The 17,577-nt window shown below is 42.0% G+C and overlaps 1 protein-coding gene across 1 annotated transcript in view; it reads left to right on the top strand.

Annotated features, from left to right (window-relative positions):
* The first annotated feature begins 4,217 nt into the window (after positions 1-4,217).
* Positions 4,218-17,577, top strand: part of LOC145407016 (uncharacterized) — a 30,635-nt gene continuing 17,275 nt past the window's right edge. Inside the window, exon 1 of the mRNA XM_080278032.1 lies at positions 4,218-4,301. Coding sequence (XP_080134158.1) covers positions 4,223-4,301 — 79 coding nt within the window. The 5' untranslated portion in view covers positions 4,218-4,222. The remainder of the gene's footprint in view (positions 4,302-17,577) is intronic.

Raw genomic sequence — 17,577 nt, 5'->3', positions numbered from 1 at the left:
TAGAACAGGGGCAAGTTCATGGAAACACTTTCAAGACGACTGGAGGAATTCCATATGTGCATGGAGCTTTGTTGGTCAGTAAATTGTCTAGGATGGGTAGGACAGAGTCAAGTTCTAGTTCAGAAACTCCCTGATTTTCCTCAGAGGAAGACTTTCTGGCAAACATATTGGCAAGAATGTTAGCTTTTCCACCACGTGGGTCATTTAGTGTTTCTGTTTGAAGATTTTGGTGGGGAATGGGTGATGACCTGCTAAATTTACTATTTGAAAAAAATGAGAATTTACCTGAATATTCTATTGTCATTAGGATTATTTAGTTGTTTAGATGCTTGGTTGTGAAAAAAGTTTAATTACTCGATAATTTATTACTGTTTTACGTGGTTTCTACCTATTTTAAAGGTGCTGAGGGATTAGGTAGTTTTCGACTTTAAGTATGAGTTATATGCTAAAAACTTTTGGATTGTTGCTGTAGCTCAATTGCTGTCGAGCCACTTTGAGGAGACCAGTCTTTTAGTAAATTATTGACAGTACACGAACAGTTCCATACCAACTTGTATTAAATCATTAATATGGACTGGGTAGAACTGATATCAGGGGAGAAGATAAATGCCATGGAATATCAGTTATGTAATTTCTAAATCCGTTCCAGTCTACCCTGTCAATTAACCATCTGGTCACCCTGACTAGTTCAGAACGGGAATGTATGGGGAAACTGACTAGTGAGGCTTTGATGAAATTGTGGTCAGAGGATCCAAATGGTAACAGTACCTCTGTCCTGTGCTGATCAGAGTTAGTTGTCAGGAATAGGTCCAAGAGAGAGGCAATGTAATCAGGACTATTTAGTATTGTGGGTGGATGTTTTACCAGCTGCGTGCGATTAAACGATTCCGCAAAGAGCTCGCACTCTTGACCAGTATCATCAGTCCTGGCAGAATGCAATAATCATTCTACCTTATGGACGTTAAAATCAATCAGCATTGTAATTTCAGAAGTAAGGGTGAGGTTAAGGTTGGTCAACTGTGTGAGTACAGAGTCAAATACGCTAAATGCTGATGAGGCACTGAGGGAGCGATAAACTATGCAGATATATTTGGTTACGTCAGGGGCGCACCCAGGAATATTTTTCGGGGGGGGGGGGCATAAAAATGAAAATTGTGGCTAGACAAAAATGTAATGCAAGTCACTTTTATTTTCTTACAAGGAAGGAAATTTCGGGGGGGGGGGATGGCCCCTTTGGCCCCCCCCTGGGTGCGTCCCTGGGTTACATTAAGGTAATATAGTTATTATAATGAGTAATCAAAATTAGTAGAAGTGAAGTTGATGATTGTGTCAATTGCGTATTCTGATTTAATACAGCAGCAAGTGCCACCCTTGGTACGGGGGTCAGTGAGGAGATGATAACCAGGAAAACAATATTGGTCTAAGTTACGACCAGCCACTTGATGACGACCAGCTACTTGATGACGACCAGACACTTGATGACGACTAGACACTTGATGACAACCAGACACTTGATGACGACCAGACACTTGATGACGACCAGCTACTTGATGACGACCAGACATTTGATGACGACCAGACACTTGATGACGAATAGACACTTGAAGACGACTAGACACTTGATGACGACCAGGAGAGTCCTGTGCCGCCAGCCCTACCCTGTCGATGGTGGCAGTCCGAGGTACAAATATAGCCAATACTTTAAAATATTACAACAATACCCCCAAAATATAACTAATACCTCCAAAGTATAACCAATACCTTCGAAATATAGCCAATACCTCCAAACATAACTAATACCTCTATAATGTAACTAATACCTTTAAAATATAGCCAATACCTCCCAAATATAGCCAATACCTCGAAAATGTAGCCAGTACCTCCAAAATATACCCAATACCCAGTACCGTCAAAATATAACCAATACCTTCACAGTATTACCAATCTCTGCCGGTGGTGGCAATTCGAGGTACAGATATAACCAATGCCCTCAAAATATAGCTAATCCCTCCAAAACGTCACCAGTACCCAATACCTTAAAATCATAAGCAATACCTGCAAAATATAACCAATACCTTGAAAATAAAGCATAACAAATCCCTCTAAAGTGTAACAAATCCCTTTAAAATGTAACCGGTGCCTCCAAAGTATAACCAGTACCTTCAGAATATAACCAGTACCTCCAAAAGATAACCACTACCCTCAAAATATGGCCAATCCCTCTAAAGTATAACCAATACCCACAAAATATAACCAATATCTTCAAATTATAGTCAATTCCTTCAAAATTTAGCCAGTCCCTTCAAAATATAGCCAATCCCTCCAAAATACAGCCAATCCCTCAATAATATAGCCAATCCTTCCAAAATATAGCCAATCCCTCCAAAATATAGCCAATCCCTCCAAAATGTAGCCAATCCCTCCAAAATGTAGTCACTGCCTCCAAAACATGGCTTATGCCTCCATAATATTGCCAGTTTCCCCAAACATAGCCAGTTCCTCTAAATTATAGCCAGCCCCTCCAAAGTATAGCCAATCCCTTATTCCCTTCAGGACGAGGGGTCTTACCCAAGCTTAATAAAACAGCCAACTTCATCATCATCATCATTGTCATCTTCATTCGATATCATCATCAGCAGCAGCAGCAGTCATCATCATTATCATCATCATCACTACCACCACCATCACCACCATCATCATCATCATAATCAGCAGCAGCAGCAGCAGCAGCAGCAGTATCACATCGTCACCATCATCAGCATATTAATCATCATCATCATCATCATCATAATCATAATAACTAGCAAGCGCTCAGAGAGGGCATACTTCCACCACTGCCATTAAAAAGGATGCAGATCCGGATCCGTAGTTATAGGATCCGGATCGGGTTCTATCCCCAAATTTAATAAATTCTTTCTTGGTCCATGGTCAACCTTCCCACACAATTTCACTGCAGTTCATTGCGAACTTTTGGAGATTTTGTTCGGGATACTCTGGATCCGGATCCGGATCCGCCTCCAAATTCAATAATTTCTTCCTTGGCCCATGGTCCACCCTTCCCCCAAATTTCATTAAAATCTGTTTATAATTTTTTTAGTAATCCTGCTAACAGACAGACAGACAAACAAAACAACGCTGAGTAAAACATAACCTCCTTAGCGGAGGTAATAATAATAATAATAATAATAATAATAATAAAGATAGTAGTAGTAGTAGTAGTAGTGGTAGTAGCTGTAATAGTATCATCATCATCATCATCATTATCAACATGTGCTTAGACCTATGTGGACGTGTTCTTCATAGCAGTTTTTTTTACTTCCAACCTGTTTTATAAAGTTCATCAGTGATTTCCTGACCCGGAGTGATTAGATACAACGTTAGCCTTCATTTATACCTGCAGTATGGCAGAGGTCGTATATTTAAACCTTAACTCGCAAAGTGGGGTGCAAATACTAAAACTTTTACGTTTTTTCTTAAGTCGGTGATAATGATGGAACATATTTGGCCCTCCTGTATGATTGCTGACTGCATTCCGTAATATGGGATGCAGGCTGACCATAATTTACAATCGTTCCATAAATAACCATCAGAAATCAGGATTTTGCACTCAACTTTGCAATGCAAGGCTTAAGCATACGACCTTCGATATCTCCCATAACTTTAATAAAATAATTTGGTAAAATCATGAATAAAGTGAAAAAGACGTCATCGTGTTGAAGAGATTAATTTTTCCCAAGTCTTAGTCTTTCCCTGCATCACACCCCAGAGAAGCCGTGATAAATTAACAGGCAGTTAATTCTTTTGCAAGCCTTAATTGTCCCTTAGAACACGCCTCGGGGTAGCTGTGACGACAGTGAGTTCTTTTTACAGGAACAATAGTCATCTGGAACATGCCTCAGAGTACCCGTTACAAGAACTAAAATCAACTTGCGGATTCTCGCTCTTAAGAGTCGGCTTAGAGCGGGATACACATACACACTTATGATGAATTCGCTGTCGTAATTCTGATTTTAAATTGGAGGATAAAGAAGAAGATATGTGAAGTTTCCGTATTCTACTTTCCACGTCCTTCGTGGTTAAAGAAATCACAGTTACGACGGGGAAATGATCGTAAGTGCGTCTGTGTATCCAGAGCGGGATGTAAACAGAGGTGGGGCGGGGCGATGCGAGACTATATAGGGCGCGGGTAGGGTGGGTGGCGGATCAGTTGTGTGGACCCCCAATGGCGCTTCACAGGGTACTCTTGCTGGCATCGCTGCTTTGTCTCTCCTTAGCTGCAGCCCAGACCTCCGCACCCAAAGGTAGGTTAGGGAGGGAAGGAGAGATCTAGGTAAAAGAACCAAGGGAATTAAAGATCTGGGTAAGGAGAGTAAAGTAAAGATTAGGGTAAGGAGAGGCAAGTAAAGATCTGGGTAAGGAGAGGCAAGTAAAGATCTGGTTAAGGGGAGGGTACTAAAGATCCGGGTAAGGAGAGGGAAGTAAAGATCTGGGTAAGGAGAGGGAAGTAAAGATCTGGGTGAGGTGGGGGAAGGGAGAGAGAATTTAGGCAAGCAGTAGGGAGGGCACGAAAAATCTAGGTAAGAATGAAGTATTAGATACGGAATTTTTAGATGGGTGGTAGGGAGAAGACACAAAATGCAGGGAGGGAGGAAATAGAGAAGGGAGGAAGGAAAGATCTGGGTAGAGGGAGGGATGGGAGACTCTAAGCACGAGGTAGAGAAGATCTGCGTAGAGAGAATCAATAGTTAGATGGGAATTTCTAGATGGAAGGCAGGAAGAAAACTGTTGTGGAGAGAAGAAACTGGAAAGTAATCATATATACTGTGAAGGGAGACAAGACAGGAAGGGACAAGGTAGGAAAAAAGGGAGGAGGTGTTTGAAAGATAGGGAGAGGCTAAATGTAAGGCAGGGAGGATAAAAGTAATGGGAAGAGGCTCTAGGCAAGGGATATCCTAGGTAGGAAAATTTAGATACAAAGTGAGATCTGGACATAAGGTAGAGAGGGAAGGGATGTTCTAAACAGAGGAAAGGAGGAGATAGGGAGGAATTTCTAGATACAAGGCAGGGAAGAGTAATAATGAGGCAGAAAAAATAGGAAGGAGATAGGTGTTAGGTAGGGAGGGAGTAGGTACAGTATAAGGTAGGGAGGGATGGGTATAAGGGAGGAAGGGATAGGTATAAGGGAGGGAGGGAGTAGGTACTGTATAAGGTAGGGAGGGATGGGTATAAGGGAGGAAGGGATAGGTATAAGGGAGGGAGGGAGTAGGTATAAGGTAGGGAGGGAGTAGGTAAAAGGTAGGGAGGGGATAAATATAAGGCAGAGAGGGAGTAGATATAAGGTAGGGAGGGGGTTTGTATAAGGTAGGGAGGGGCTTGGTAATAGGTAAGGAGAGGGTAGGTATAAGGTAGGGAGGGGGTAGGCATAAGGTAGGGAGGGGATAAGGTAGGGAGGGGGTAGGTATGAGGTAGGGAAGGGATAGGTATAAGATATACTGTAGGGATGGGGTTTGTATAAGGTAGGGAAGGGGTTGGTATTACGTAGGGAGGGAATTGGTAATGGCAGGGATGGGGTAGCTATAAGGTAGGGAGGGGGTAGGTATGACGTAGGGAGGGAGTACGAGTAGGTATAAGGTAGGGTGAGGGGTCGTGAGGGTCTGAGTACAAGGGGGGTCGTGAGGGTCTGAGTACAAGGGGGGTCGTGAGGGTCTGAATACAAGAGGGTCGAGAGGGTCTGAATACAAAGGGGGTCGTGAGGGTCTGAATACAAAGGGGGTCGTGAGGGTCCCAGTACAAGGGGGTCGTGAGGGTCTGAGTACAAGGGGGTCGTGAGGGTCTGAATACCAGGAGGGTCGTGGGAATCTGAAATCATCTGGTCGTGAGGGTCTGAGTACAAGGGGGGTCGTGAGGGTCTGAGTGCAAGTGGGATCATAAAGTTGAAAGTACGGGGAGGGGTCGCATCAAGGTTGGTCGTATGGGTAAGATGCAGGGTAGGTCGTCAAAGCAAGTCGTACATATTCAAGCAGACGACCTTCGTGGAATAAGGGTCATTCTTGCGTGGTCTCACTAGGCTGCCACTTTCTTTTTTTTTATTATTAAAATTATTATTATTATTATTATTATTATTATTATCATTTTATTATTATTATTATTTCTTATATTATTATTATTATTACCTCCGCCAAGGAGGTTATGTTTTACCCAGCGTTGGTTTATTTGTCTGTCTGTCTGTTAGCAGGATTACTCAATAAGTTATGAAAGGATTTTGCTGAAATTTTGTGGAAATGTGTGCCATGGACCAAGAAAGAATTGATCAAATTTGGGGTCGGATCCGGAACCGGATCCAGATCCTGTATCCAAGGATCCAGATCCGGATCCTGTATCCACGGATCCAGATCCGGATCCTGTATCCACGGATCCAGATCCGGATTCCGTATCCACGGGTAAGGATCCGGATCCTATGTCCACGTTCTGGATCCAGCTCCTTTTCAATGGCAATGGCATTGGCGGAGGTATGCGCTCGCTGACCGCTTTGTAGTTATTATTATTATTATTATTATTATTATTATTATTGTTGTTGTTGTTGTTGTTGTTGTTGTCCTTGCTGTTGTTATTATATTATTATTATTATTATTATTATTATTATCATTATCATTGTTATTATTATTGTTATACAGCTTCAATCCCTAACGCTGAGAATTTCTTTATGAGCTGAAGAAAATCGTGTACTGGTGGTCAGACTGAAGTAAAAAAAAAAAAAAAAAGAAAGAAAAAAATACTCCTTTTGCTTTAACTTGACCTAAAATTGCCATCTTTCCACCTTGAAAGCTGAGTTATAACAGAAGATTTACGCTAGAATACAATGTTAGTCACGGGAAAGTGCTAAGAAAAGGCTGCAGATTCACAGCAATATCTTTTTCCGCCACTGTGCTACGTGAATTAAGCCTTAAAAGGACGATAATCTAGGACAGGTTAAGGTGAAAGAATTAATCATGGGAGGAATGAGGATGATGGCAATAGGCACCTCCTCAGTTCGAGAGTTCCTTCCTGCTGAGAATGAAATAAACTGGTGTACTCAGTGTGTGGAAATAGCGTTCATCGTAGTGAAGGGTTGGTCATATATGAACTTAAATTTGGAAGTCCTGTCTCAAAGCTAACCGATGTGCATACGGAACACTAACAATAAAAGTGGTACCTAAGAGTTCTTTACAAAACACTGACAAAAAAAGTGGTAGCTAAGCGTTGTCACACGTCCCCTGCCACTCCCTTAGGCATAATATCCATCTTCAGTGTATTACACCAAGGTGATCACATTCGATCTAGGATTCACAGACTGACTTACGATCAGTTTCATGACTTTTCTGTGATCTGATTTAACCTAAAAGGCAAACACAGTGCTGAATCTTACTGTGCCTCTAACCTCCACAGCCCACCATCCACTCAACATTTGATGGAAAGCCATACAGTACTTGTAGCCCAAGAAATAACGTATTACTCTGGGTTGTTATCATTTAACAACATATATGCCTGATGGTTTAGCGGGTTAATTCATTTCAGTCAGAGGCTATCCGGAAGAGTTTACATCCGAGGGGATAATGGGGAACTAGATGATTAGATTACAGACAGACAGATTTAGATTTACAGAAAGGACAAGGGATATGAATGGTAAAGTAGGGACTGTGAAGGTGGATGGAGTAGTTGGTGAGTGGGGTGTGCCTGCTGAGATAGATGAGAATGGCAGTGCTTTAGTGGACATTTGTGCAGGGAGAGGGTTGGTGATAGCCAATACCCTCTTCAGGCACAAAATGATCCACAGGAAAACATGGTGACTGATGAGAAGGGTGGATGGTGAACTGAATGAAAGGAAGGCAATGATTGATTATGTGTGTGTGGATGAAAGGATGCGAAGATGTGTAATGGATGCAAGAGCATATAGAAGTTGGAGGAGTGGGTTTCTGACCACCACTTGGTGGTGGTGGAAGAGGTTGTGTAGATCAGATATTCATTCTTAGATCTTTAGTGGAAAAGTTTTTAGAGAAACAAAAGAAGTTGTATGCGGCCTTCATGGATTTGGAGAAAGCATATGACAGGGTGGATAGACAAGGATTGTGGAAAGTGTTAAGAATAAATGGAGTAGATGGGAAGTTGTTGAATGCTGTGAAGAGAATGTTTGAGGGTGCCAAGGCTGCAGTGCGTGTGGATAGTGAAGTGAGTGAGTTTTTCTATTTGAAGGTTAGGTTGAAACAGGGATGTGTCATGTCTCCATGGTTGTTCAATCTGTATGCGGATGGGGTTATAAAAGAGATACAATGTAGGGCAGTGGATGTTAGAGTGGCTCTAATGAGAGAGGGCAGTGTTTGGAAACTCCCTGTACTGTTGTTTGCAGATGTTGAGTGAGGTTGGGTGATGAGGAAATGAAAAATGTGAGTACGTTTAAGTACTTGGGTAGTGTAATGAGTAAGGGTGGAGGTTTGGAGGGTGAAGTGCTTGAAAGGGTACAACAAGGAAGAAAGGTTGCTGGTTTCTTGATGGCAATGATAAGAAACAGGGGAGTGAGCCTGGAAGTGAAAAAGTTATTACATGACAGTATTGTGATACCAACTCTAACGTGTGGAAGTGAAGCTAGGACGTTGTTAGAGGGACACAAGTCAAGAGTGAGAACAGTGAAAATGAGTTATTTGAGAGGAGCCTGTGGAGTCACATGGAGAAACAGACTGACAAATAAGAATGTAAAAGAGCGTTGTGGTGTGGATGTGAATGTGATAGGAAGCGTTGGGAGAAACACATTAAAGTGGTTTGGCCATGTGGAGAGGATGGAGAGTGAGAGACTGACGAGGAGAGTGTATGTGAGTGAGATGGAGGGGGAGAAAGGGAGGGGAAGGCCAAGGATGAGATGGAGGGATCGAGTGGAGAGGTATATGAGAGAGGGGTGTGTGGATTGGGAGCAGGGCAGTGATATAGCGTGGGACAGGGTGACAGGGAGGCGATTTGTTTGTGGCCACCCCGTATAAGGGATTAAGGGGTCTGGCGACAGACAGATAAATAGACTTTATTGATCTAGTGGGTAAAGACGCTCCACCGGAATGGTGCCAGTAGGAGTTTACATCCAAAGAAAGGTTAGGGTTTACTGCTGACACAATGCTGCTCAAGGACACATGAGGTTGGTCACCCTTTCCTTAAATGCCAGGACGAGTAATATATCCTCGAGCCCCTATGCTCCTGATAGGACAGAAGAGAACTGGACGGTAGAACGGAGTAGCAAATGCTGCTCAGAACCCCTTTAATACAATAATAGCCAGTATTTTCGTCGGTTTAGGTAGCTCCCTAATACCTGTTTCTTAGTGATTTGTTTGTTACACCTTGCTATCCTTTTCTGTGTTATTTAATTAAATGATTTTAATGTCTCCATACTCTTGGTAAATAACGTACAAAATTATATTAACCGGCCGCATCAAAAAATAAATGGCTAAGCATGAGGTTCCGGAGCCTTCTTAAGAGACGAAAATACGGGTAAAGAGTTCTAAAATAAGTTGTTGCTACTGCCAGGCAATTTCATCCAGTTTAGGAGAGGCGTTTCGTTGTAAAAGAATAAATTAGTCGCCATTAACGTTATGATACGATGAATGGCAGACGAAGACACGTTGTAGAGTCAACGTTTATTCATGGCTATAGTTTTTTTACCTTTACTTGGCCCAGATTTTCGTCTTATTTCTCGTAGCTCAGTGGCGGAAAAAGGTAATACTGTGACTCTACATCTTTTCTGTATCACCTCTTCGTGGCTAGCATCATATTCTGGCGTTAGCCTATTTTTATAACTTGGCATTGAAAGCAGAGGGATTGCAGTTTTAGACCAAGTTAGAGTAAAGGAGATATAGTTTCTCTGTATAGCATCATCAGAGGAAGCTATACAGCGAAACTATACTCTTTTTACTTTAACTTGGCCTACAATTGTCATCTCTCCATCTTGAATGCTGAGTTGTAACAAAACATGATCACTCGAATAGGATGTCAGTGATGATGAAGTGCTGTGGGAAGGAGCCAGTTGTCTTTCTTGTCGGTTAAGAAAGCTCCCTAGTACATCTTCCTTAGCAATTTGTTTCTGTATATCGCTGGTTAACATCCCTCTGTATATATCATTTATGCAAAGTATGGTGATATTGGAAGGATATGTGTAACACAGAAACGAACTGTAATGAGTAATAAACAAAATAAATCGATTAGGGAACGGTGTTAGGGAACTTCTTCAACCTACGAGAATATGAACCTTATAGCAACGTGACAAACTACAAAAACGCGAAGATCTGAGCCAAGTTAAGGTGAAGGAACTATAGTCAGGAATACACTGGATGATATTCCCGTTGGTCATGCAAGCTTCCTGACACCTTCTGCTAAGCTATTTATTTCGTTCATCACACCTTAATATCCTTTTGTAGTATCGCCATACGCTGCATACGAAAGGATATTAACCAGCCATATCCAACTAAATAACTAAGGACGGTTTACGAAGCTGGCTAACACCTTTTCCTTAGCGATTTATTTTGTTTATTACATATTACTTCCCTCTTTAGTGGAACATAAATCCTTCCAGTATCGCCATACGCTGAATATATAACGCATAAAAGGATATAAATCAGCCATATCCAGAAATAAATCGCTAAAGAAAAGGTGTTAGGCTTTTAGTAGGGATGACGTCTTCTTAAGTTGTTTCCCACCTCCAGACGATTTTATTCAGCACGAGATCAAGAAAATACGGCACCTCAAGATGATTGAATTTGTTATCCCCTTTACTACGACCTCCTTCTAAACCTCTCCTCAGTGGTTGTGTGTTTTTATTGATTTATTCTTGCTACCTTTAGACGATTTTTTTTCTTTTTCTTGCTTTCTTTCTTTTTCTTTTCTTTTTTTTCTTTTTTTTTTGAGATCTTTTGTAGTGAGGGCTGTATCCACCCCTCCCCCCCTGCCAGTTCGAAAAATCTGTGCTCAGCCAAGAGAGACAGACAGACAGACAGACAGACAGACAGACAGAAAGAGAGAAAGAAAGAATATAATGGAATGTGTTATCATATTGAAGGACTTAAGCCTTGTTGGACGGAAAACCACACCTAGGCTGAGTCAAATCGTCTGCCGGTAGCTAGAATGAAGAGGTGACCAAGAGGCTGAATAGTGGACTGCTGACAGAATGGACGCGAGTTCGGTCTTAGACTGGTGATCTGATTTTTCGCCAGCTAGATGATAAATTCTTATTCTTGGTGCTACAAGTCTGTTTTATTTCATTTGGTAGAAGTAGTAGTAGTAGTAGTAGTAGTAGTTGTGGTAGTAGTAGTAGTAGTAGTAGTAGTAGTAGTAGTGGTGGTGGTGGTGGTGGTAGTAGTGTTGGCCGTGGTAGTAGGTAGTAGTTGTAATAGTGGTTGTAGTAGTAGTAGTAGTAGTAATAGTAGTAGTAGTTGTTGTTGTTGTAGTTTTTATAGCTCCAAGTTCATCTGAAAAGTGAACCTAGTGGACTGCAGGCTGTAGGTGTCCTACAATCCACTGTCCTCCTTGAGACAGATAGGGAGGGAGCTGAGGGACGCTGGTATAGGCAGGCAGAGGATCTACCTAGTTAAATCTGTGCCACCACACGAAGGCGTCCCTCACCAGCACCTGCCCTTGATAGCAGAGACGTAAACTAGGGCAGTGTTTAAGGCACCCACTAAGAAAGACTCATCTCAAGGCGAATAAAACCGTGGGGAAAAGAAAGAGTAAAATGTTGCAGAAATTAAGGGTGTAAGACAGATTACTTCTCCTCCCCATGATCCACCTCTATCATCCACATGTGATTAAAACACACACACACACAGACACACACACACACACACACACACACACACACACACACACACCTAATACAATCACACGAATACTGAATGAGACAGCCGTAGCATGTATTCAGTGTGGATGGTTGGTACTGGTGCTGGCTGCAACGGTGACAGGTGAAGGTGTGTTGCTATTAGAAGGATTGCTGGACCTCAGGGGAATGACTGTCAGGTTTATGTTCATCATCACCATCATCATCATCATCATCAGTATCATATCACCATCATTGTCATCATCATCATTAACTATCCTTTTTTACATCATCAGGAGCGTAGGGGGCCAGGGCTAGGCTTCCTATTCCTGATATTTGACAGAAGAGTGACCATTCGCCTATCCCAGAGTGGCATTTTATGAAAATAAGCACAAACCAACCCTTGGACTTGAGCCTTTTTAGGACACGCCCGGTTGGAGTGCCTTAAACCACCAGACCAAAGTTTCAAACATACATACTGTACATACATGCAATGTGGCGGCTAGATAGATAAACAGATAAATGATAGATAGATAGAGAGACAGACAGATAAAGGTTAGATTTCTCACGCTCTGAAAGGGTTACTGATGACCTTCCAACAATGAGGTAACACTGTGCTTTATTCAATTTACTCTTCTTTAAAATCCTTCATATATATTCTACCTGGCCCAAAACTGCCGTATGTGCATCTTGAATGCTGAGTTGTAGCAAAAGATTATCACTGGAATATGATGCCAGTCACGAAGAAGAGCTATGGAGAGGTTGTAGCGCCGTAGCATCGTCCTTTTCCGCCTCTGAGATAGCCTACCTGAAATAAGCTACAGAAGGACGAAAATCTGGACCAAGTTAAGGTAAAAGAAGTATACCAAGCGATTATATTCTATTTCGGAAGCATCTATAGCACTGACTGAGTTAGTTAAGCTTGCCTATGATCCCTCAAGGTGAAGGTTTATCGTAAGCTGAGTAAAATCGTCTGAAGATATCGAAATAAAATAAAAAATACGTCATAGATGTCACCTTTAAGAATAAAATCATCAGCATGTTCACGTCCAGAAGCTCTTAAGTTGATTAAATCATCTAGAGGCTAGCAGAACGATACTAATAATTGATCATAACAATACCGTTTTTCACTTCTACTTCTCACTTTCCATGGGTGACTAATATAGTTATGAGAGGCTTGGCATGTTCATCTGCCCATAGATACGAGGTTAGCCTAATATTTCACTTCTGCCATATGTCACTCCTTTGGTGGCTAATGTTACTAAGCTGAGAGAGGCTTGGTATGTTTCTCTGCACATAGAGATTAGGTTCTCATAGTATTTCACCTCTTCTACTTGTTCTCTGGTTGCTGATACGTCTAATCTGAGAGGGACTTGGTATGTTTCTCTGCCCGTAGATTCAAAAGTTCGCCTAAGATCTCATCTCTTCTACTTCTCTCTCTCCTCTGGTGGCTAAGTGGAGAGAGACCGTATGTTTCCACGTAACAATCCGAAGTTCATGTATGATATCTGATGCCAAATTGTTCTGAACTTGAGGTAAGGTTCACCGAAGATGCAGTTATTACAAGAAAAAATTAGTTACGGGTCTCTAAAGTAGCTCAACTGTGAATGCGGAATACCTAATGGATCTTAAGTAGATTAAACGATTATATTTCACTTACTAGATAATTCAAGGATGATAAAGCAAGGATTAAGTTTAAAATAAAATGATCACATATTATGACACAATTAGCATCCAAAACCCGCAGTACCTTGGCTTACTGCACAATCACAGATCATAAATAGATGTGCAGTGTGACAGATATAACATAATCGGTTGGTCGGGTATATGAGTTTGTTACCTTACGTTATTTTTATTTTTTTAATACAAAAAAGAAGGAACTAAAGGCCAGAAGCTTGCAAAGTTATTCCCTCCAAGAAAGAATAAAAACAAAATAAACAGAGAGCCAAATTCAAAATCCGTTCATTTCGAAATAGACAAGATAGTGTCAAGACAAGAAACTCAGGAACATTAAAGATTATGTACAAGAGAATTTAATATTGGACTAGTAGCTCAGAGCGAGACTGGGGTCTGTATTCTCCTTGGTTAAGGAAGTTCCCTAACATATTTTTCTAAATGATTTATTTTGCTTCTTAAACCTTGTCGTCCTTTCTGTGTTATGTAAACCTTTCCAATACAGCCATATTCTGCACAAATAACGTACAAAAGGATATTAGCCGGCCATATATAAAAAAAAGTCGGTATCGAATAATTTTAGGGAGCTCTCTTACCTGGAGAGCCTGGGTCTTCACTGTTGAATCTATGGCTTGTTCAGCTTATATCAACTACTGTATAGATGGATGGAGTGACTTGCTTGGCTGACTGAGCGAAAAATAGAGAGCTCTTATTATCCTACACATGATCAGAGCAGTTGGTGGTTTTCTTGGTTACTGGCTGCCACTGCTCAGAAGGGTAATGATAGATACAAAAGTTCGCCTAATATTTCACATCTCGTTGCAGTTCTCCTCTATTAATTTCTAAGCTGAGACTCGGTATGTTCCTCTGCCCGTAGATACAAAGGTTCGCATTTTATTTCACCTCTCCTTGCCACTACTGTATATTTTGTTGGCTAATATTTCTAAGCTGAGCGAGCTTGGTGTACTTCTCTGCCCATAAATAGTAAAGTTTGCCTAACAGTTCACGTCTTTTATAGCTCATTTTCCTCTGCTGATTAATATTTCCTAGCTGATAGAGGCTTGCTATGTTCTGCCATAAATGATTCTGAAGCGATGCGTCAGGGAGGAAAGTGATGGACATCCACAAACTCAAACAAGTGACAAACAAACAAACAAACAAAAAATTTCTTGGATTATGTTGAAAATGTATCACCCTTTCAACACCATTGATACATAGGGACTTTGACACACAAACATAACCGTTACAACTCGATTTTCACGTGTATCACTCACTACGGGCATCGTACTTCACCAGCATGGGAAAGGTTAATTCTGCGTATCACTCATCCGACGAGGGGATGTCATGTGGACTGTTAGTTTCGTACGGGTTAAATTATAAGCTAAGGTAGGTAATGGTTTATATCATTACATTGTTCTTGTGTTAGGGAACTCTCTCTCTCTCTCTCTCTCTCTCTCTCTCTCTCTCTCTCTCTCGTTGTCGGGTGTATAGGACTGCTCACAACAATACACGTGCCAGGCAATGGGGTCACAACATCCCTGATTTTGTACAAGTGGGAAGGCATATTCAGCTCTCCAGTCTCGTCCTGGTGTTTCTTTTCTTGCGAGAGACCAACTTTTTATTTTATTTCTGATTTCGTCAATTAATTTTATTCAGTTTACAGAGGCCAACATCAGCAATATATAAATAGACTGACACACACACACACACACACACACACACACACACACACACACACACACAGTATATAGATAGATAGATAGACAGATATTGACAAAGATAGATAAACTGATATAGATGTATGGTAAATAAATAAATATGCTTATATATATATATATATATATATATATATATATATATATATATATATATATATATATATATATATATATATATATTTGTTTACTTACATATATGTACATTAATATCTTGGCAGAAAATTTAGAACTCTACTTTATTCAGGCTGAATTCAGACAGTTTATTTCATAATTAGAGAAACCACTGAGGCACAGTGTTAAGCATTTCACCACGATGACAAGTCTTCATTCATTTCCTGCTGGCCACCGACGATTTAATTCAGTGTATGGGAAAGATTCTGGGAAATGGAGGAGTTACTTGAATCCTTCACTTACCCCTTTATTGTACGAATTCTATTCTATCTACTATCTACTGCCAGACGCCTCAATCCCGTTTGGGGTGGCCACAAACAAATCGCCTCCAAGTCGCCCTGTCCCCCGCCATTTCACTGCCCTGCTCCCAACTCACACCCCCCTCTCTCATATACCTCTCCACCCCATCCCTCCATCTCATCCTCGGCCTCCCCCTCCCTCTTTCCCCCTCCACCTCACTCATATACACTCTCTTCGTCAGTCTTTCACCCTCCATCCTCTCCACTGACACCAAATTATGATGCTTGTCAGGAAGAGAAGCTATGGAAAAGTTGAAGAGCTTAAAAAGCTGATTGATGACGAAGATCTGGTCCTCAATAAGATTATAATTCTGACAAAACTGGCCTCAGGTACCACTCATCCCCAGCTAATACCCTGGCTAGTGAAAAGGAAAAGTCGCTGCCTGGCTGCAAAGGAAGCAAACGGCATGTGTCAGTTTTGCGTTATGCAGATGCAACAAGTGTGCATTGGCTCGAACCTGTTGTTATTAGACACTCAAAACAACCAGTTTATCTTGCCTTCGTGCGTTAATGGATAGGCTCCCAGTGGCTTAATGGCTTTTACATTCTGTGAATGCTTGGTTCACAGCCAAGATCTTCGCACGTTGGTTTTTTAAACTCTGTAAAGAGATTGTCCTTTATCAGGCGCAAGTTTATGGCTACTTTTATGACCAGGTAGAGGCTCTCCTAGTCACTGACAGTGTTCCTGATCACCATCCTGAGTAATTGATTCGAGATCACAGTTGTATTAGGTGTCCCTTTTAGCCATCTAATATGACTGCGATCCTGCAACCAATGGACCAGGGAATGTTGTAACAACGAATAGGCTGTTCCTTGGAGAGGTTGTAGTTGTGCTCGAGAAGGAGGAGGAGGCAAATAGAATCGACTCTAGGGACGAGGATGCTGGAGAATCTGAAACGTTTCAACCTCAAGTCAGTCATCTTCTTCTGGGTTCTGGTCAGGAAGGATATCTCTGCCGGCACTCTGGAGAATGGATGGAAGCGGCTCCTCCAGGGAGAAGAGTCATTTGTGGACTTTACAGGTTTTGAGACCTCCGACTTCCACCACTGTTTCCAGAGGTCAAGTGAGGGCATCACTCAGGATGAGGTGGAGTGGCTCGAGGTTGACGAGGGCGACGGGTCGTCAAAAGATTACCGACGAGGAGATTGCCGCCTCTGTGACTCCTTCGGGGGAGGCCGAGGAAAGGAAGATACGGATGAGGAGGACATCACCCCAAACATCTCTATGCTTCAGCAGGTCCGCGAGGCGATGGATGTGCTCATCAAGTATCCTGAGCGCCTGAACACCGACTCCACTCCCATGACACAACGTTATCTTCTGCTCTGTGAGAAGCCAGCGAGTGAGTGATAAGCCACCAGCAGTGTCGCCACTATAAGCAGCTGTCTATTCAGTCTTTCTTGCCACCGACATCAGCAGCTGTCTATTCAGTCTTTCTTGCCACCGACATCAGCAGCTGTCTATTCAGTCTTTCTTGCCACCGACATCAGCAGCTGTTACGCCCAAGCCACAGTCCAGCACTTCAAGTCTCCATCTCTTGTCCCCCCGTCTCATGGCTACCACCGTCACCTAGACCGACATTTCTATGACCTCTGATGTTTCGCCTCCCAGCCCCTTCATGACACCATCACCTGTTGACCTTGCACTTCTGTGACCAACCATGCGTTCATCTAGAGCATGACGCATGTCATCGACCAAGTGTCGGTGGCAGTGGAGAAGGTGTAGTGCAGTATTGTTTCCTGTGCCACTGGACCACATGGAAATAATGCCACTAACCTCATGGGATTTACTGTATCAAGAAATTCTCTGATTACTCTCTGGTGAGTTTATTCCTCCTTCTGTTTTATTTGTCATGCATGCCTCACACGCCTCACTCGTCACACTTGGTTAGGTCTGC

Source organism: Coenobita brevimanus, chromosome 72 (assembly GCF_032717465.1).
Source record: "Coenobita brevimanus isolate Jiangsu-jjx chromosome 72, ASM3271746v2, whole genome shotgun sequence".
Classification (NCBI taxonomy): Eukaryota; Metazoa; Arthropoda; class Malacostraca; order Decapoda; family Coenobitidae; genus Coenobita; species Coenobita brevimanus.
The sequence above is the reverse complement of the archived record's forward strand: the minus strand, read 5'-3'. Positions and strand labels throughout refer to the sequence as shown.